This window comes from Citrus clementina, unplaced genomic scaffold (assembly GCF_000493195.1).
Source record: "Citrus clementina cultivar Clemenules unplaced genomic scaffold, Citrus_clementina_v1.0 scaffold_7, whole genome shotgun sequence".
In the NCBI taxonomy this organism is placed as follows: domain Eukaryota; kingdom Viridiplantae; phylum Streptophyta; class Magnoliopsida; order Sapindales; family Rutaceae; genus Citrus; species Citrus x clementina.
In genome coordinates, this window is record NW_006262075.1 from 20,620,725 (window position 1) to 20,640,422 (window position 19,698).

At 31.7% G+C, this 19,698-nt stretch overlaps 1 protein-coding gene across 2 annotated transcripts; it reads left to right on the forward strand.

Annotated features, from left to right (window-relative positions):
- Nucleotides 1–4,503: 4,503 nt before the first annotated feature.
- Nucleotides 4,504–7,574, forward strand: LOC18036681 (probable trehalose-phosphate phosphatase J). Of its 2 annotated transcripts, XM_006428103.2 has the most exons (12): nt 4,504–4,738; nt 4,844–5,163; nt 5,250–5,390; nt 5,500–5,571; nt 5,682–5,774; nt 5,870–5,926; nt 6,017–6,118; nt 6,216–6,293; nt 6,437–6,506; nt 6,783–6,853; nt 6,947–7,039; nt 7,181–7,574. In XM_006428103.2, the coding sequence occupies exons 1-12, from the start codon at nt 4,735–4,737 to the stop codon at nt 7,250–7,252; spliced, it is 1,173 nt and encodes a 390-aa protein (XP_006428166.1). In that variant the 5' UTR covers nt 4,504–4,734; the 3' UTR covers nt 7,253–7,574. The 2 variants fall into 2 exon arrangements, with proteins under 2 accessions (XP_006428166.1, XP_006428167.1); XM_006428104.2 differs by having other exon boundaries at nt 4,504–5,163.
- Nucleotides 7,575–19,698: the final 12,124 nt, after the last annotated feature.

Below are 19,698 nucleotides of genomic sequence, written 5' to 3' on the forward strand. Positions count from 1 at the left end.
ATAATTAATAAACATGGGTTTAATTATTTGCTTAAGCACATGCATGTGACACGATATCAACAAGACATAAAGAGTTTGTTTGGTCAGCTGATCAGTTGATTTATGTACTTATTTCCAATGCATGCTAATAAATTAATATATGATTCCATTTGCACATATATATATATACACACTACTTATAAATCAATTTATGTGGTTCATTGTCAACATCAATTTCGTTAATAAATGCCCAGTTCACACTACACTAATTAAATTAAGCTTCTGTATTATTTGGCGATACTCTATACAACAGTAGAACTTTGAATATAATATGGTAATGTATACTTCTCATACTTAAAAAATATCTTTATCTATTTTTCCCTTACTAATTGCTTAGCATTATTTTATAGGAATATTAGACAGAGTTCTTTAATAATACGGATTAACATAATTTAAAAAATGCGACATTGAGACTTGATCACAACTTTGCTTGCTATAAGGTATTGTCACCTTTTATTAATCACATTATAATATATTGATATTTACAATAAAAAATATATATAAGTGTTCTAAATTAGTTTTTTGAATTGGATCTTTATTTAATTAAATATTTGAAAGAAAATCAATATTTACATAGCACATAAGAGAATTTGAACCACATGTGAGAAGGAAGTGGTTTTATTATTGATTATTCAGTGATTCCTGTATTAAATTTTGCATAGATAGTAATAAAACCTAACCCTGAAAAAAGCAATAAGTAGTGGAATATATGATTCTAGTACAGTGGAATGGTAACTTGTGTTGGAATTAAAAGGACGATCGAGAGAGCCAAAATCTAGAAACTAAGAGAGTAATTAACAAGTGATTAACAATAATAAAGTAAGCTTAAAAGCGAAGATTTAGGCGAAGAACACGGGATCACTTTTAGATTATTAAAGAGTTTCTTTATACTTTTAAGACCACTTTTTCTTCAATTTCTTTTTTTTAATTAAAATAAATATTAGTTTGATTTTAAAAATATGCAGGCTTGAAAGCCAGTAGTTTCCGAGCACCTGCACCCAGGTTCTTGTTTTGACAAGTAAAATATAAACCGAAAGATCCGAATTCTCCTCTGAACATTGAACAATGTAATGTAAGCAAAATAAGAAAATTAATTAAAAAATTAAAAGGAAAAAACAGGATACCCACCAATCGTAGAATAATAATAAATAAATAAACACATCAGTTTGCATGTGAACAATTCTGAACGTGACCACCATATAACAGCAGAATCTCTTTACTTTCTTGGTTGAAGCACATAATTTTCACAGAGAACATGAGATTCAAAACTCCATATTATATGGTCATGTTCGAAAGACTTTTAAGTCAACTATTCACTCTCTTTTTATTCGAAGAATCTCATTCACATTCTTGTCATGCAAGCAATTTGCTTATTTGCTGGTTTCATCGGTTTAATTAATTATGATCTATTGTTTGTTGTTTGCACGAAATAATAATATATAATTAGGATCACATTATAAAAAAGATATGTGGGTCGAAAAAAGAAAAAAAATGCTAATTTAAGTACCAATTATATGCTGATAAAAGAGGAACCTATTCGGGCGTTGTGACATAACGAATCATATATATATATATATAGACATATCTGTTATAATGGATGTCTTGCATGCATTTATTTGTTTTCTTAAGAGTCTTGTTTGTTTTCCTTTACATTATATATAGATGTCTATATATATATATATATATGAGAATCTCTAATACTTACATACAAAATTATTGCTTAGCATGAACTTGTGAGTGCGTTAATCATAAATTTTAGAATTTAATAATAAATGAGATATAAGGGACAAGATGACATTTACTAGTAAGAAGCAACAATAATTACTGGTCACATACTCACATTTTAGAAACACATCGTTAAATTAGCATTGTGGGAGCAACAGAGAGCAAGGACCCAAAAGCTATTGATTCTCTATCACAACTCACAAGCAAGAAAATGGAAATTTGAAAAGTGAGAGAAAAACTTTTTTTTTAAAAAAAAAAATACAATTGGCGTTCTCTTTTAGCCAGTTTGATGGCCAGATACAGAGAAGCCAACCCATGAGCATGAGAAGTAAAAGGCGATTTGTCCTTTCTCTTTTATCCCCATCAATAATAAAAATTTCTCGAGTCTCGCTGTACTTGCTTTTTCAATTTTGATTGCGCATCAACAAATACCATCTGGATTTTCTTTAACTTTCTTTTCTCCTCCGTATAATGGAAATAGCTCGTTCGGGGTAGTATTATTTGTGTTCGGAATCGCCAATGAGAAACTTAAAACTTACAATGAAATATGTAGGACAAAGTAAGGGGATTGTCTAGTTAGAGTATATACATAATACCGTCTTTTTCACTTGTACACGCCCACTGGATCATCTACTCACATATACGCTGGCCCTACTCATATTATCCTTTTCCTTTGAGGCAAATATTAGATTTATCTTGAAATTATAGGACAACAGCACCAAAACCCTAGGTACAAGGCCAGGTGGCAGCTGCAAACTCGTGAGGGGATACTTCCATGTGAAGGAAATTACTGGGTTCGGCGACACGTGGTGAAGTTATTTGATCTCTATTTGTTGATGTGTTACTGTTACAGTTGTTCAGTTTTGTTTGTTTTCTAAAAAGACTAATGGATCAAAGATTTTGGCCACATGAAGTAGTTGGATAATGGCTACATAGAAAAAGAAGATAAAATTGACAAAGAGAAAGAGAAAAAAAAATTGATTGTTGCTTGGTTCAAAGGGAACAATTAGAGGTTTTAAAATTGCCGTTGAATAAACAAACACCATTTAATTAAGTATAAAAGTTCTTAATGCAGTGTCTTATTTTCGGATATAAATTTATGATTACCAATGCTTTTAATAGTTATTTTTTGTTCAGGAAAATTTTGTTTAAGTAAATAAATTAACTTTAAACAAATGCTTTGGAATCTAAAAATGCTCCAAACAGGTCTTGTTTGGCCAATTAACTCAATGAATGATCACAAATAGAGGTACAAGTTGATTTAAGTGTTATTAAAGAGGGTGGCCCTCAAGACTTAATCGAGTAGTTTTCAAATAATCTTCAGCTAATTATATGATTTGAAATATTAAGAGAGATATGATTTAAAAAATTGATTTATACTTTATCCGTCATCCTACCTTATGTTACTAAAGTGTTAAAATTATTGAATTCTCAAACGTTTTGAGAAATAAATGAAATTTACCCTAATTTTAAAAAAAAATCCCAAATATATCAATTGCATTTAAAAAATATTTCAATAAAAAAAATTTATAGCTCATAATTAATCAACTTAACTAGTGGCTACATATAAAGCTTGTGTGGTAAAAGTATTACCATTTTTTTTTCGGTATCCCATTACGATTTGCGAAGAATAGGTAGTAATTAGTCTTGAATCTTACATAGATAAATGAAATAGATTTAAATGTCCATATGATATAATTCTATACAATTTTAAGAGTTCAAATTCTAGCTGAAGTGTTGGAATTTCGAATATATATGTAAATTCTACTTGGAATCCTAGTGGATTGTTTATAACAGTAAAATACCAGCATGGAATTATTGAATTGATGGCGTGTTGATAAAGATATTCACATTTATCAAACGATAATTCAAATGAAATATTTTGTCCTTCGCCCTTGGTTGAAGGTAATATAATCAAAGCTAGTACAGGTGGGTGTACGTGACCCCCATGTTCCAACTTATAGGCATTAACGTTGGTAGTCACAAACTAAAGTTTACTAATCAATGTGCAAATGGAACACATCAAAATTTAATTAAGCAGCTGGTTTTGTATATAATAAGGGCAAAAAAAAAGAGGGTGGGTAGCGAAAAAGCTTGAAAGTAAATGGTTTTAAGCCAAATTACAAGGGGCGGCGTTTTAGCCCTTAATATTTCAAGTGGCCGCTGCCCGCTTCAGCTTATTAAGGAAACATTTGAAAGCTCTAAACGTTGATTAAGAAGTGGGATTGAGATCCAATTACGGTAAAAAACAGCTCCAACAAATCAATGGGTACGGATTATTGGATCATATATAATAGTAGTACAAGCGTGTGACAATCCGAAAAAGTACACGTGGCGGAAGCCCATGTTAGATGACTCAGCCAAAGATTGTCGGCCACGTGGTCAACACTGTTCCAATAGGGGCACCTATTGGGATTTTGCAAATTGCAAATTTGCAAAATGTTTCATACTGTTAATAATGATAATAAGGTGGCGCTGCCGCTGCTGCAAAGACGGCCAAGTTAACGGACAACGCCATGCCACCGCCGTCACGGACAGCCACGTGGCCCTAACTTGGGGATCTTCGCTGTTTAGTTAGTGGGGATACGATTCTGGGCCCCCGCCTCTGTGGGTCCCACAACCCCCAAGAGGCTTTGAAAGTGGGGCTAAGTTAATTTCTTCTCGTCCGTTTGTGGCCGGGTCTCGACTATAAATCGACCATTCGGGCTCAGTAATCTCCCTCACACACACAACCAAAATCACTCCTGCTCTCTCTCTCTCTCTCTCTCTCTTTTCACTCTTTGTGTGCCCTGTTTGTTTTACTACTCTTCAGTTTTCAGCTGCTTCTTCTTCTTAAGCACTTTTTTCTTTTCTATTTTTTTTTCAAAAAGAAAGAAAAACAGAGCAATATATACTCTGTTTCAGCTTCTTGAAGATTAGATCCTTAAAGCTATTATCACTCGAGTAACTTCCATTCCATTAATTCCTCAAATGGGTAAGTTTCATTTTCGGATTTCACAATCGGGGTTCATTCGAAAAAAGCACTTTTTATCAACTTCTGGTAAACTAAAAAGCTGCTTTTTCACTTCTTCTTCTATAGTGAGTTTCAATATTGAAGCTGAGAGAGAAAACATGGGGAACCAAAATGTGTTGATTGTTGACGCATTCAACCTGACACTAAGTACAGAAGGCTTACCGAACCCATCAATTTACTCCATAGCATCACAACAGAAGAGGCCACCAGTGGTGCCCTGCGGTGGATACACTAATAAGAAAAAATTAATGTTGCAAAATCTTGAAACCAATGCTGCCGCCGGAGCTAGACCTAATAACTGTTGGGTTGAATCAATCAGGGCTTCATCCCCAACTCACATGAAATCCATCACTCCTTCTCTTCTCGAAGAGAAACGTGCTTGGATTGTAAGTCTCTCAGATTTTATACCAATAAAGCTACTGTAACCTTTGATGTTGATGATGATGGATTTGGTGTTTGATGAAATGAACAGATACGTCATCCGTCAGCTCTGGATATGTTTCATGAAATAACAGAGGCGTCGAAAGGGAAGCAAATCGTTATGTTCTTGGATTATGATGGCACTCTTTCGCCTATAGTTGAGAACCCAGATCGAGCTTTCATGTCCGGAAAGGTTGGTGAATTAAAATAATTAACTAGTTCGTTATTTTTTTTTTCTCTTCTTCTTTGTTTCAACTTTTGTTTACTGATTTTTTTTTCTTTTTTTTTGTTTGATTTTTCAGATGAGAAGAGCTGTGAGGCAACTTGCCAAATATTTCCCAACTGCTATAGTCACCGGAAGATGCAGAGACAAGGTACATTTTCATTAATATTTTTTTCTCCTCAATTTCGTTTCCTTTTTGGTTTTTAATTTGATTTGGCTTTTTATTAACTAACCAGATATACTTGCTTTGTTTCATTTTAGGTTTATGACTTTGTGAAGCTAGCAGAGCTTTACTATGCTGGCAGCCATGGCATGGACATTAAAGGACCAACGAAAGGTCTCAAATACAACCAGGTAAGTTTGAAATACATCTTAAATTCGTATTTTAAAAATGTGCGGACGTGCTTCCGAATAGTTTCTAAGGTTGGCTAACGTTTTTATTTTTGCAGAAAAGTAAAGTTGTTAACTTCCAGCCGGCTAGTGAATTTCTTCCTTTGATTGATAAGGTAATTTGATAATTTTCATATGAAAAGTTGATATATAACTATTCTATATCATTTATGATTCTGATTTCAATTCTCATTTGAATTTTTCAGGTTTATAAAGTGTTAGTTGAGAAAACAAAATCAACTCCAGGAGCAAGAGTTGAGAACAACAAGTTCTGTATCTCTGTGCATTTTCGATGTGTGGATGAAAAGGTAAAAAGAATTTTTTTTTTCTATCACTACTGTATTTATTATGATTAATAGGGTATTAATTATAATATGCAATTTTTTGACTCTTTTTTTGTAACAGAAATGGAATGACTTGGCCCAAAAAGTTAAGGAAGTTGTGAATGAGTACCCACAGCTTAACTGGAGGCAAGGGAGAATGGTGTGTGACGTGTCGTATGATTATTTTTTCACTATGTATCTTGTATATTTTTAAAAAATATATATACTTAAGTTTTATAATTTAATTTGTGGATATAAAAGAAAGATGTCTCACTTTCTGTTTAATTTATTTGATATACACAGGTCATGGAAATTCGTCCTAAAATTGAATGGGACAAAGGCAAGGCCCTTGAATTTTTGTTAGAGTGTCTTGGTGAGTGAATATATAAATAACCTTTTTAACGATAAAATTAATTAAATTTACTTCCCAAAGAAGTGATTCTGGGACCTTTGCTTTGGGTTGTTGGAATGTTTTGATAAAAATCCAAACTTGGAAAGCTATAAAGTTGTTTAAGGAAAAAAAAAAAGAAAAAGAAAAAGAAAAAAAGCCACCCCACTTTCGGATTTTTGTTCTAATTCTATCACTCTTTCAATTTAATTATTTAACCAACTATCTAACATATCCTTTATATTTTTATCTCCTTTATAGGATTCGCCGATTGTTCTAATGTTTTTCCTGTTTATATGGGAGATGATACAACAGACGAAGATGCATTCAAGGTATCCTATGCTCAAAATTAAATTATATATTAATAGTAGATTTTTCTAAAGATTAATTAAAGTCTCTAATTATGTTTTTTTTTTTGTGATTAGATTTTAAGAAAAAGAGAACAAGGCTTCGGCATTCTTGTGTCTAAATTTCCAAAGAAAACCAGTGCTTCTTATTCTCTACGGGAACCTGACGAGGCAAGAATTATATTTTGAATTTTCATGAACTTTTAAATTATTTTATACTATTAAATATATATATTTGATATATATATATATACTGTTTATTTTTGCATGCATGGATATGTACATTAATAATTTTCCTGCTCATTTTTGTAGGTTATGGACTTTTTACAAAAGCTGGTTCGCTGGAAACGAGATTCGGCTGATACAACAAAGTCCAAGGTGTAAAGCAACTAGCTCAGATTTTAGAAGAAAATTAATGAAAAAATATATAAAAAAATTATAAATCCCTAACCATTTTGAAGGAAAATGTCTAAGGTGGGATTGATCTACTAGTTTAACTCTATATATGTAATTTCTTGTTCACGATAAAGAAAGTAAAAAAAAAAAAAAAAGGGAACAAGCAAACACCGATTATGTAATTTCTTTCTTTCTTTTTTCTTTCCTTCCCCTGTTGTTTCTTGGCTTGAATGCCTTGTACATCTTGTAACTAGGTTTGTACAAGGGTATATAATTATAATTTGTAACCTTCTGAAGTTTATATATGTAGAATGCAAAGAGACTTTTCTCTTTTATTATGTTATACACCTTTAATTTTATGGGTAATATTTTTTATATCCTAAATGCCATTGATGACCCGAAATTGTACTTCCGATGAAACTTTGGTCGAATTTTGATGTAGATTCATAACATTTTCATGAGTGATGATGGGCGCTGTCTGCAATTGGAAGATTTTGAGTCATTTTCACAATAAATCTTGTCCATGCAATGAAGACTTCATGATAGTCAATCAAGTGTGCTGTACAATAAATCTTGATGTGAGCGGAATTCAAATTTGAAAGCTTTTTATTATATCATCTCAAAAGATCTTATTCATTGAACAGGTCAATATTACGGTTCAATTTTTTTTTTTGAAGTGGTTCAGATTAAGTTATTATTAGCCTGATTTTATGGCCCAAGGCCTAATGTCTTACTTATTACAACTTTATTTGATTGCCTTAATTTGTCACTTTGTGATTCTAAAGAAATTTCATATATATATATAGATAGATAGAGAGAGAGACATACATACATACAAACACACACACATACATGTGTGTGTGTGTGATATATGAATTTTTAAAATGTATGAAAGTTTAGGAAAGTTTTAAACCGTAGTATTTAATTGCATTATAAAATTAAACTTCAAAACTACATGAGTTAAAATTTTTTTAAATTTTTCTGCATTTTAAAATCCTTTATTTAAAATAATAATAATAATAATAATAATAATAATAATAATAATTTCTAATGAGAATATTTTCGAAAAATTTTAATAAAATTAGGATGCTACTATCAGACCAAAAAATCATATATTTTAGATCACTTGCAGGCAACAAAACATAATTTTCAATAAATTGAAATATTTGTTTTTTTCTTTATATTTTAGGGCATTCATAATTTGCTAAAGTAGGAATGTACTTTCTCTCTCTCTCTCTCTATATATATATATTGAAAGACAATGTATATATTTTATTTTTTGTTTCCTTATATAAAAATAGGTATAACAAAAGTTATATGACGTGTGAAGATTATGAATACAAACACAAAATTTCTAAACCCATTTAGTTTGATTTTGAAAGAAATACGACATTATGAAATTTACATGTTAAGATTTAAATAATTTTATTTTTATGAATTGAAGATGATATTCGAAGTGAGGGACTGTAATGTCATTTACTTAAGGGCTTATTTAAAAACAAGACTAAAACATATATTAAAATGTAAAATAAGGTAAAAAGTTTAAAATACATGGAACATTTTTTCTTCTTATACAAGGAAACGTACGAAGGATTTTATATGAAACAAACTATTTCATTAAACTAAATGACGAAAATAATAAAATAAAATCATTTTGAGAAACACAAATTAGAGGAATCTTTCAAGAAACTGTCTTTTTTTTTTTTCTGAAGAAACAATTGTTAGTAATACAAAATTTATTAGATCCATTAATTATTGACTCATAAGGAATGTTGAATTTCTAGCGTCTTCATGAAGAAAGAGAGTGGGAGAATCAAGATTAATTGTTCTTAAATGGAATCTTCATGAACATCTCTTTTAATTAAGCAAGGTAGGAAGATTCCAACTTCCAAACCAAAATAGATTCGAATATGATTTCTAGAAGACTCATTGTTTCAAAACAAGATGAGTAAAAAGAAAAGATACTACTACTTCCATCAATAATTGCATACTTAAAATCCCTTTTTATAACATAATTATTTTCTCTTTCTTTCTTACAGTCATCTAGGGAAGCCAGACGACAAAGACTCACCATCAACTTTGCCATTACATATATAAAAGGTTTGCTACTTGCTAGCTATATGTATAATATCACATTTTAAGTGTTATCCCAATACAATGAATGATTAAGGTCTAAATTCTTCATGCCTATTTTCATATTCTTGATCACCTATGATGATTGGACTATTTGATAATATTAATTTGGGTAATGTGAGGCCCCACCTTATTGAGTTGGAAGGCCTGATCCCTTTTATATTACTTTACAAATTATCTCGTATCAAAAGGATAAAATTATGAGGTAGATAATTGAAAAGATAGTAATACTAGCTATCCCAATTGAGGTTTTAATTTCTTCTTTATTCTACCTAGAGCTTCATCTTGCTGCCTCCATTTTGTTTACTCAGAATCAACACTAATAATTGATTATTTTTCTTTAGCATCTATACCAGATTCTCCTTTGATTCCTTTCCTTTGCAGCATGAAATAATTGAGGGCATTAATAATAATAACAATTAAGAGTAATTAGCTATATGTAGGTTCATTATTGTTGCAACACAAGTGAGTTTTTTTCTGAAAAATAATAATAATAATAATAAATAAACAACCAGCTAAGCTAGCTAGCCTTTCTCTTTAAGTTAATTACTTACTAAATTCTTGTCATCGACTGTTTGTATTAATTTCTATGCAGAGATCAGATCTTGAACATTTATGACTTAGCACTATTTGCACATTAATCAATTAATTTTCTCTGTCTCATGTTATGCCCACCGTCTCCTTTTTAAGGACAGGATTTGATTTTATGTATATGTTTCTAGCTTATATTAAACCGAATTATGTAAGTAGCAAAATGAGTTGGCATCGTAATATTAAAACTAAACTTACACATAATACACAAATTATATGAATTGACTGTAGATAATCAATTTACATTAATCATGCTTTGAAAGCCGCACAAGCGCCGGTATAAGTTTTGATCAATGTCCTTGAAACAAGAAACATATATAATCAAAACTCCATTGGAGGATCAATGATTGTTGTAACTACGCATAGTCTTTGCAAACCCCACGAATTAACTAACATAAATGGAAATAGGGCTAGCCAATAGAGGCCATTGTTTGCCATTTTGTTTTTACGTGATTTTTATTATTTAATTATTAATCTTATTTTCTTGGGGATAAATAAACTTGTTGGTTAGGTCATTGAAAGGGAAACCCACCAAGCACGTTAGAGAATCTATGGATGCAATGAGGAGTTGGAATCCACTTAGAAGGAAAGAGTGTTTTGATGTGAAGAAAACACATGGATTTATGAATAAGACATGAACATGGCTCCAAGGCAGGCAGCTTTGGCCTTTGACAACCTCGGCTTCTTTTGGACGTGTAAAGATGAGGTCCACTACATTGAAAAAACCAAAAAAATATCCCCGGCTAGCTATCATTGGTGCCATAACTGAAATAAACTAATTAAGTCTTTGACAAGCAACAATTATTGGTTCAAAAGCAAGACATACAAATTCTTGCCCCAATGCACTCACATAATCTCTCTCTCTTCTCAGTCCATCGTATAAGATGACTCAATACAAATAACGATACCCATCTTGGTACCAGTTAATTCGTCGAAGTCAAATGTCAACAAGAAAATACAGATTTGGATAAGACAATTAGATACAATGCAGTATTTAATTTTAAATCATTTTTCAAAACGTGTGAATCACTACGTAGAAAAAGAATTTTTTATTTTAGATATGATACGAAGATTGCCTTAATTATATCATACTATGATTCTCATCGAGGAATAAAAAATTAACATTTAGATTATAGAGCCAAAAGTTTGGATCCCCCATGCTCCCACCAACCCAAACGTTCATAATTAATGAATATTTTTCTATATGAAATCGTTCAAGTGAACAAGTAGAATACTAGATCTACCCATTATAAATTATGATTCGTATATGCGTTTGGTGTATGGGCTTATTAGCTGCAGGCAGCAGCATGGCAGGAGTGAGTAACCCTTTTGGCAGTTGGTGGTATCGATCAGGCTAGAGATAGGGTCCTGTAGCACACGTGTCGAGTAATTGATGTCCACCAAAAGGGGTTTTTAACACGTGTAAGTGTCTCGGGGATCGGTCCCCGCATTGAGGGCCGAGCCATGGAGGAGGTGGTGGTGCTGCTGCTGATATGTGCTTATTTGTCTTGATTATATATATGTATATACACACACACACTAGAGTTCATTCATGTAAATGGTCAAGTTATTGGTTGGGATTTGCCAAACTCTCAAGGTCACATGGATTCCCATGTGACCCAGATGCTTTTGTTATGGGGAACAAACTTATAGCGTCTATGTGTTAATGGGTCATTCGTTTGGACCATATATTTAACTTGTCAGAAAAATCATGACATGTATGAAAGGGATTGATGAGAAACCAAGGCACGAATGTGTTCATTGTTCATTGGATTAAAAATTTCATATTTCATGCATTGTATCTGTGATTTGTGAGGGATGCTTTTGCATTCTTTAGAGTTGTTCTTAATCCAAAAGCTCAACTTAATTAGCCATTAATTGAAACCAAAGGTGTATGCTTAAGCTGAAACAGAGACAGGAAGTTTTTGAACACATGACTTTTGATTGAAACATAAATGTGGAATTTCGAATACCGGACTTCATGTTAATTATTAATTAGTTAACCCACTTAAATTAAGCCAAAGACTCAAGATATCGAAATACAATATTATTATATATGAAAACACTATGCTAGTTAAACTTTATTAGGAAAATATATTTTAAATTTTCATGAACATGGATGAATGAAACCAATAGAAAAATCCAAAGACAATTAATTCATAGAGATTAGAAGTGCAAACCAGCTTACAATTTGTCAATAAAATCCTCCTTTTTGTTGTACAATCAATAGTATTGCGGAAAGTGTGAGATGGGGCCTTTTTTTTTTTTGAGTACTTCCAAGTGTGAAGATCACTTGTTTTGAGAAAGCACTGCAAACAATTCATGGAATTATTAAATGGGACTTTACTCTGGAATCTGAGTAATTTAGATTAAAAAAACCATTGAAACCCAAAAAGAGAAGCATGGTTTCCCAACAAATCATGCAAATGCAGATGCATATATGTATATATAAGAAACAAATACAAAAATGAAAAAAAAAAAGAAGAAAAAGAAAAGTTACGAGTCTTTTTCTTTATAAGCTTCCATAATTACTAAGTTGCAAAGTATTTTTGAAGTAAAAAAGAAAGCGAGTAAAAGTTGGCATCCTCCATTGTTGTATTTTTAATGTTAATGCTCTTTTAAAGTTTCCTCCCTTTAATCCAACGCTCTTTTAAAGTACCACCAGCTTTTAGCTACTTGCTTTTCCATTAGATGAAAAAAAAAATTCCCATACAATTATTGCTCTCAGCCTTCTTTTTTTCATTATTTTTGTTTTTATACTCTGCACTAAGACTTGGAGTGGACTTGTCAATGAAATTGCTATAATTGGGGAGTCCCAGCTAAATAAAATGGGAAATTTACCTATTTGACCATCTTCCAACTTTCAATATAAAAAAAATCACATTCCATATTTTTTTACAATATCAACCATTTACAAGATTCTTAAACCAAAATACCCTTAAATTCTCAAAATTATGCAAATAAAATATTTCGCCTAACATCGTCCAAAAACGTCTCCCATCGCCCCAACTAAGCGTGTGGGAGTTCCTTTACTTCTGATATTTCTTGAATTCCGACGATTTCCTTCGCTTCCGATGGTGATTTGTGTGAGTTATAGTTTGATTCTAACAGGTTCCTTTACTTTCGATTTCGGCGGCTTAGGTAATTTCTTGATTTTTTTATTAATTTAAAATAAATTTTGTTTAAATTGCTTGGTTGATTGATCATTGATCATAGTTAATCATTAATATATGTATTAGATATAAAAATATTAGAGTTCTCTTAAGATGAAGATATCTAATAAATGACACACGACGTGTTTGTTTAAATACTTCTAAGAAATTATTGATCAAACCTTAAAGTTATTTTGAGGTTAAAGAGAATGTTGGTGTGCCGGCCAACCAAGAAAGTGGGTGGCTGCCCTTGTTGTCCAAAATTTGGCCATGTCAAGCTTGGGCATAGGGATGACAATTACATCCGGAAAATTGGATATCCAAATCCGGATAAATTTTATTTTAAATTAAAAATATATATTAAAAATACATGAAAAATTAAAAAATAAATTTTATTTGTGGATTTATGATGTTGTTGTATATTATTCATGTTGAATTATTAATTGTTGGATTATGATTGAATTTTATTTGATATTATTAGGAAAAATATTGAATTTTATTTTGAATTAAAAATAAAAATTAAAATTAAAATTAAAACTTAAATAGAAAATAAAAAATTAAATTTTATTTATGGATTTATTATTTTGTTGTATCTTATTCATGTTGAGTTATTAATTGTTAGATTATGATTGATTTTTATTTGATATTATTAGATAAATTATTGAATTTTATTTTAAATTAAAAATTATATTAAAATATATATTAAAAATGAAATTAAAAAAAATTAAAATTTATTTGTAGATTTATGAGATTATTGTATGATTGGATTTTATTTGATACTTTTAGATAAATTATTGAATTTTTAATTATTTATTAAATTATTGAATTTTAATTTTTGCAGATCCGGATATCCAGAATATCTGCCCATATCCGTTGCGGATATTACCTGCATCCAGATCCGCATCTTTTTTTGCGGATCCGAATTTAGAAACCTACATCCAGATCCAGATCTGGATTTTGCCAACCCTACATGGGCAACGCGGGCAAACACTTGCGTCGCCTAAATTTGGTTAGACGATACATGTTGTCGCCCATACACCTGCATCGCCTATGTTTTGGGCAACAACAACTGAATATGGACAAGTTTTTCAAATGTTTTAAGTTTTGTTTTTTTAAAACATTTATGCTAATACTGTCATAATTTATTGTTTAGATATGTCTGACAAGCAAATGCATCCCCGGTCACTGAAGATACCAATCGAGGATCACTTTTCGGGTTGCGTTACAAATTTAACGAGATTTAATTTTACGACTACACGTATACAGACCAAGTTAACTGATACTTAATTTGGGTTATTTAAAAAGTCAATTTTTAGTCATTTTCTAGCCATGGCAGACCTTGGATTTAGCGGCAATCTTGTACATTATTTGTTGCTTAGGCTAGTTGTGAAACAAGTTGATGATGATGAGTACCAAATGTGGCTTAGGATTGACAACAAGATGTTACGTTTCTCTCTTCGAGAATGGTGCTTGGTGACAGGATTAAAATATGGTAATGTGGAAAATTTGCACAAAAAAAACTTTAGTTAGCGAATACATGATCAATATTTTCGTGGAGTACAATAATCCTTACATGATAAAGTCATTCCAAATTAGATAATACAATTTGCAAAATTAAATATATCTTCAAACACACTAAAACACCATTAACGCGGATTTGCCGGAAGGGGATTCTTACACGTCTTGCAGTTATGGCCACGCTCCCCGCACCGACCATAAGTTATAGTAAACTGAGGATGTCCTCACCTATAGGTGGTATTCTTCATGTTTTCCAATGACCGGAAGATGATGGTACATTTGGTGGGTTCACTTGCAATGTTTGGAAATCTTTTGCAATTTTCCAATTGGCCAAATCACCAACTAGAATAATAGGTTTTGAATATGCTGCCACCAATATTTCCATTCTGTAATAACGAGAACAAACGCTTATATGATCGATTTAGAGATATAGGCAAACCGCAATTGCATGAGCACAAACAAATTGATCTACTTGAAATTCTCTACAACTGTATATCTTCTTATGTCAACAAAACCCTCTTTAATACCACATTTTTTTGCCTGAAATTGATGGTCAGATACATTAAAAACATGCATTTTAGTGGCAATGTTTTTTCTACTATCATATATTTTTTGTGCCGAAGTTGTAAGACAAGTAGTGATCGATTCGACCGTTTTTTTTCTATCATAAAATCATTGTTGCATTGTAAGTTTAAAGTAATCAACCGATTGAGTAATAGGAAATTTTCTTGGTTTCTTCATCAAAGCATTAATGCTCTTTGCAATATTAGTGGTTAGAATGTCATACCCTCAACCTTTGAAATGAGACCGATCTCAATAATTACGGCCTACATCTTCCAAACACTTTGCCGCACCTGCATACATATCCCACAAACCATCCATTTGTTTTTAAAACTTTATAGGATCATATATTTTACCGCTTCTTGGAATGCTCGCTTAAAAGAATATTTCCAAAGTTTACCAGAATTCTTAAAATGAGACTTTACATTATATTGCAAATGGTAAAAACAAAGTCTGTATAGTGCACTAGGAAATACCCTATCAACGTGTAGCGATAAAAAATAAATGCCAACTCTGGAACATCTCTAATAACTCCTCGTAAATTTGTCATAAACCATTCCCATGAGGCATCATTTTCTAAATCTACTATCTCGATGACTATCGGATAAATTTGGTTATTCCCATCCAAGCTTGTTGTAACTAACATAGTTCCTTTGTATTTACCTTTCAGATGACTGCCATCTACAACAATCAGTGACCTTATAGACTGCATAAAACCCTTGATACAAGTTCCATGAGCCAAAAAATAGTACAAAAAATTATTATGGTCATCCAGAAGAAGGTGATAAATGGTTCTGTTGTTTTGTTTTTTAAAACGTGAGAGTATTTAGGAAGTGAATTACATGATTTTGCAGGACCTCCTCGTATTGATCAAGAGCTTCTTTCCAGGCCCGATATGCTTGCTAGTATGATAAATCAATTGTATAATCATTCTTCACATCTGAAATGGTATCTTTTGGAGTGTATATATGTTGGGCATCAAGAAAATTTTGCTTGATCATTTCATCGATACCCTTATTGCTTGCTTAGCGATGACCATTATGAAAAATGTTATTCTAACAAATATGTACCATGTCATATCTCTTTACTAACCACTTCACATTCTCTTTATCATTCGGCATTGTTGCTCAAAATCGCCATTTACATGTATCCAAAGCACAACGAGCCTCATAACGTACCGTTGTTGACTTATACATCTTGAACTCAAACTTGTCCCTAATGGCAATATTGCTAAATTCATGTGCAAGAGTTTTTTTGTGCTGAATAACTGGCCTACACAAATACGACTGGAACTAGAACCATCAGCCATGTCTGAAGCTACCAAATCCGACAGCACAATTGGAGCCTCCAATTGTAGTGGGTCTATTTGACTTAGAACTCTGGAACGACTTTGGCTACGAGCCATTGAACTAAAAAACCGACTTCGGCTATGAGCCATTGGACTAACAGGCTAACTTCAACTGCAGGTTCTTGAATTGATAAGATGATTTTGAGATAGATCATTAACTTTTTGAAACTGACCCACATCCTCTACAATGTTGACTGGACTATTGCCATGTCCAGAATTCATTTAGGACTCAATGTTATATGTTTCTGCATGCATATTATCCATATGTTTATTGACAACATTGTCATTAATAGAATCACTATAGGAGTGGAATATGGAGTAGTGTTCAAAGGATGAAGTTTGATTCGATGGCATCAAAGTAAGTTCTTTAGGAACTTTAGGAGTTGTCATCACATAAACATGAGTGCACCTATAGTTAATTAGATCAGAGTTCATAATCACTCTCATTATTTCATCGTCCACTATGTCTATAGACAGTGAATCAATGAGTTGCGTTGAATGAGTTGATTTCACATTTGCCTTTACCGTGAGGGAATATTCATCCGGACTTTTCTTCATAATTCTATACAACTTTTCAATAACTTGTTCAAATGTTGCATCTTTCTAGAATAAAATGCAGTAATTTTTTCATTCTTGTACTCTATATGACCATCCTTCAAAGTCTCTCACACTCCTTCAAAATATATTTAAAGCACTACCAACTCTATTAACTTGGTCCAAAGTAATAATAATACTTTATTAATAACACTCTAAACAATAATATTACTATATTAATTAAATTAACTAATTATCAACAAATTTGGGTGATCCAGGTGACAACATTATCGCCCAGACAATAGAAAAAGTTGCTCGAATTACATGTCATTGTAGGTTGGGCGACACGAGCGACAAGTGTCTGTCGCCCAACATGCAATATCTTATCGCCCGGGTGATAAGTGTTTGTCGTCTGGGTGGCGAATACCATAATCTAAGTGACAGACGAGTGACGAATACCAGAATCCAAGCGACGAATACCAGACCTATTTTAGGCTTAGGCGACAGTTTTGTCACCAATGTGACAACTACTTGTTGCTTGGATTTCGGGTTTCGTCTTCAACATCGTTCAAGACCTATTTTTGTCGGATTTTACCGAAATTTTACTACTTTATAAATCTATGACCTCACATTAACCATTTAATGTACCCACATTATAAAAAAATGAGCAATCAATCTTTTGTATGAAATCCAACCAAATAATTAAAAATAAAAATTAAAGAAATACTAACTTTAACTTTTTATTATTCTTTAGTTTGTTGCTTGATTTTGTCTTCAATGCTTGGATAAATATATTTGTTTGATGAATGTAAGATAAGTGAAAAGGGGATTGAGTAATAGTTGGATAAATAACTTTGTTATAAATGTGGGAGAGGTGAAATAGGGAGTGTTTTGGTGGTGTCTAGAGAGCTTTGGTTTAGGAGGTGAGGTTTATTTGTTTAGTTTTAAGGACTATTTTGGTTTAAGAACTTTGTACATGGTTGACATTGTAACAAAAATTAGAGTGTGGTCTTTATTGATATTGAAAGTCGGAAAGTGGTCAAATGGATAAATTTCCCAACGAAATAGAGTAGATTATGTGTCAGTATCTTGATTAAGTTTATATTAGTTTTATTTTTAAGTTGATTTTAACAAGTGGGGTCCACCGTTGCAAAGGGTAAACAAGATGCACAACATTCGGCTTAAATCGATGTGTATTTGTGTGATTGATTACACATGCATATTCAAAAACTTTATCTTCAATTAATACATAATACAAGAATTTATTCTCTACCTGGTTCGCGTTCAGATTAGTCGGGGCCCAATGTAACCTTTAGATACTGGATGATTAATACACAAAAAAAAAGTTATTCTCTATCATATTGAAATGGAATTAGGGTTCTTAATTCCTTAGCTTAGAAATGAATTAATGATTAGTTTATATTTTAAACATGATATAGACTCGAACTAGTCGAATTTTGGTCACACTAAACTAAAAATTTTGAGTTGAAATTTTAACAAATTCAAAAGATAATGAAAATGTTTATTTTCAATGATTTTCCAAATTGGAAGTCTGTAAATTTCATTTGGTCTTGGGCTTAAGGTTCGATCGCTAAATGCGCCCCCCACTAGGTAAACAAGTTTGAACTTTGGGTTGATTCCAAATATTGGGCTAAAGCCAAAATTGGATTGGGCATATTTTCCCCCAATGTGTAAAATCGCAACATTGTTAGTCAAGTCGAGTCCTTACAATTAATAAATTAAAATCCCCGTTAATCTCTATTCTTTTACTCACATTTCTTGATTATCTTTGGCCATTAAGGTTGCCTTTAACTGAAGATTAATTTGACTATTTTTCCCTTGTATTTTAAAAGACAATTAGCCTTCATTTTATTATAACTTTCCCAAAAACTTTATGGCTTTATACGACTTTCAATTTTTCTAACTTATTGATTTTTTTGGTACTTTTTTTTTCTAAACATTCTGGCATAGTTATAAAATTTCACATTTTTTTCTCCTCGTATGTCTTTGAATACCAAGTAAACCGAGTCGCAAAAGTATGAAAGTAAGAGAAATTTCGTTATGTGTTAACAATCATTTTTATTTTAATATTTGTCCTTTTTCGGGATCCAATAAACTGCAGATAAATTTGAATTCGATAGCAAAACAAAAAAAAAAACTCTTTAACAGTTTTTTTTTTAGAGATTTTAAAAAACTAAAAAAAATCTCAAATTTTTGTTGCAGCTGTACAGTTTTTTAAAATTGTTTTACACAAAAATGGTACAAATTTTGTGGGCATTTAGGTTCTAGTTTCTAGTTACTAAAGATGGAAAAGAAGAATAGAACCAGAAGTAATAATACAAACACAACCCAGAAGAAAATAAGATAGATAAAAAAAGAACAAGAAAAAGAATTGGAAACAATAAAGAGATGATGCCACAATGAGCCGCATGTTTGACTCCAACTCCATCATCAATAATCCTAATATAAACATTTAAACGAAATATAAAACCAAAAAAAAAGGACCAAAAAGAAAGTTACATAAATGTCCCATTTTGTGACATGAAGATCTTGAAATTCGAAGCCAAAAGCATGAAAAATTTAACAATCACGATCGA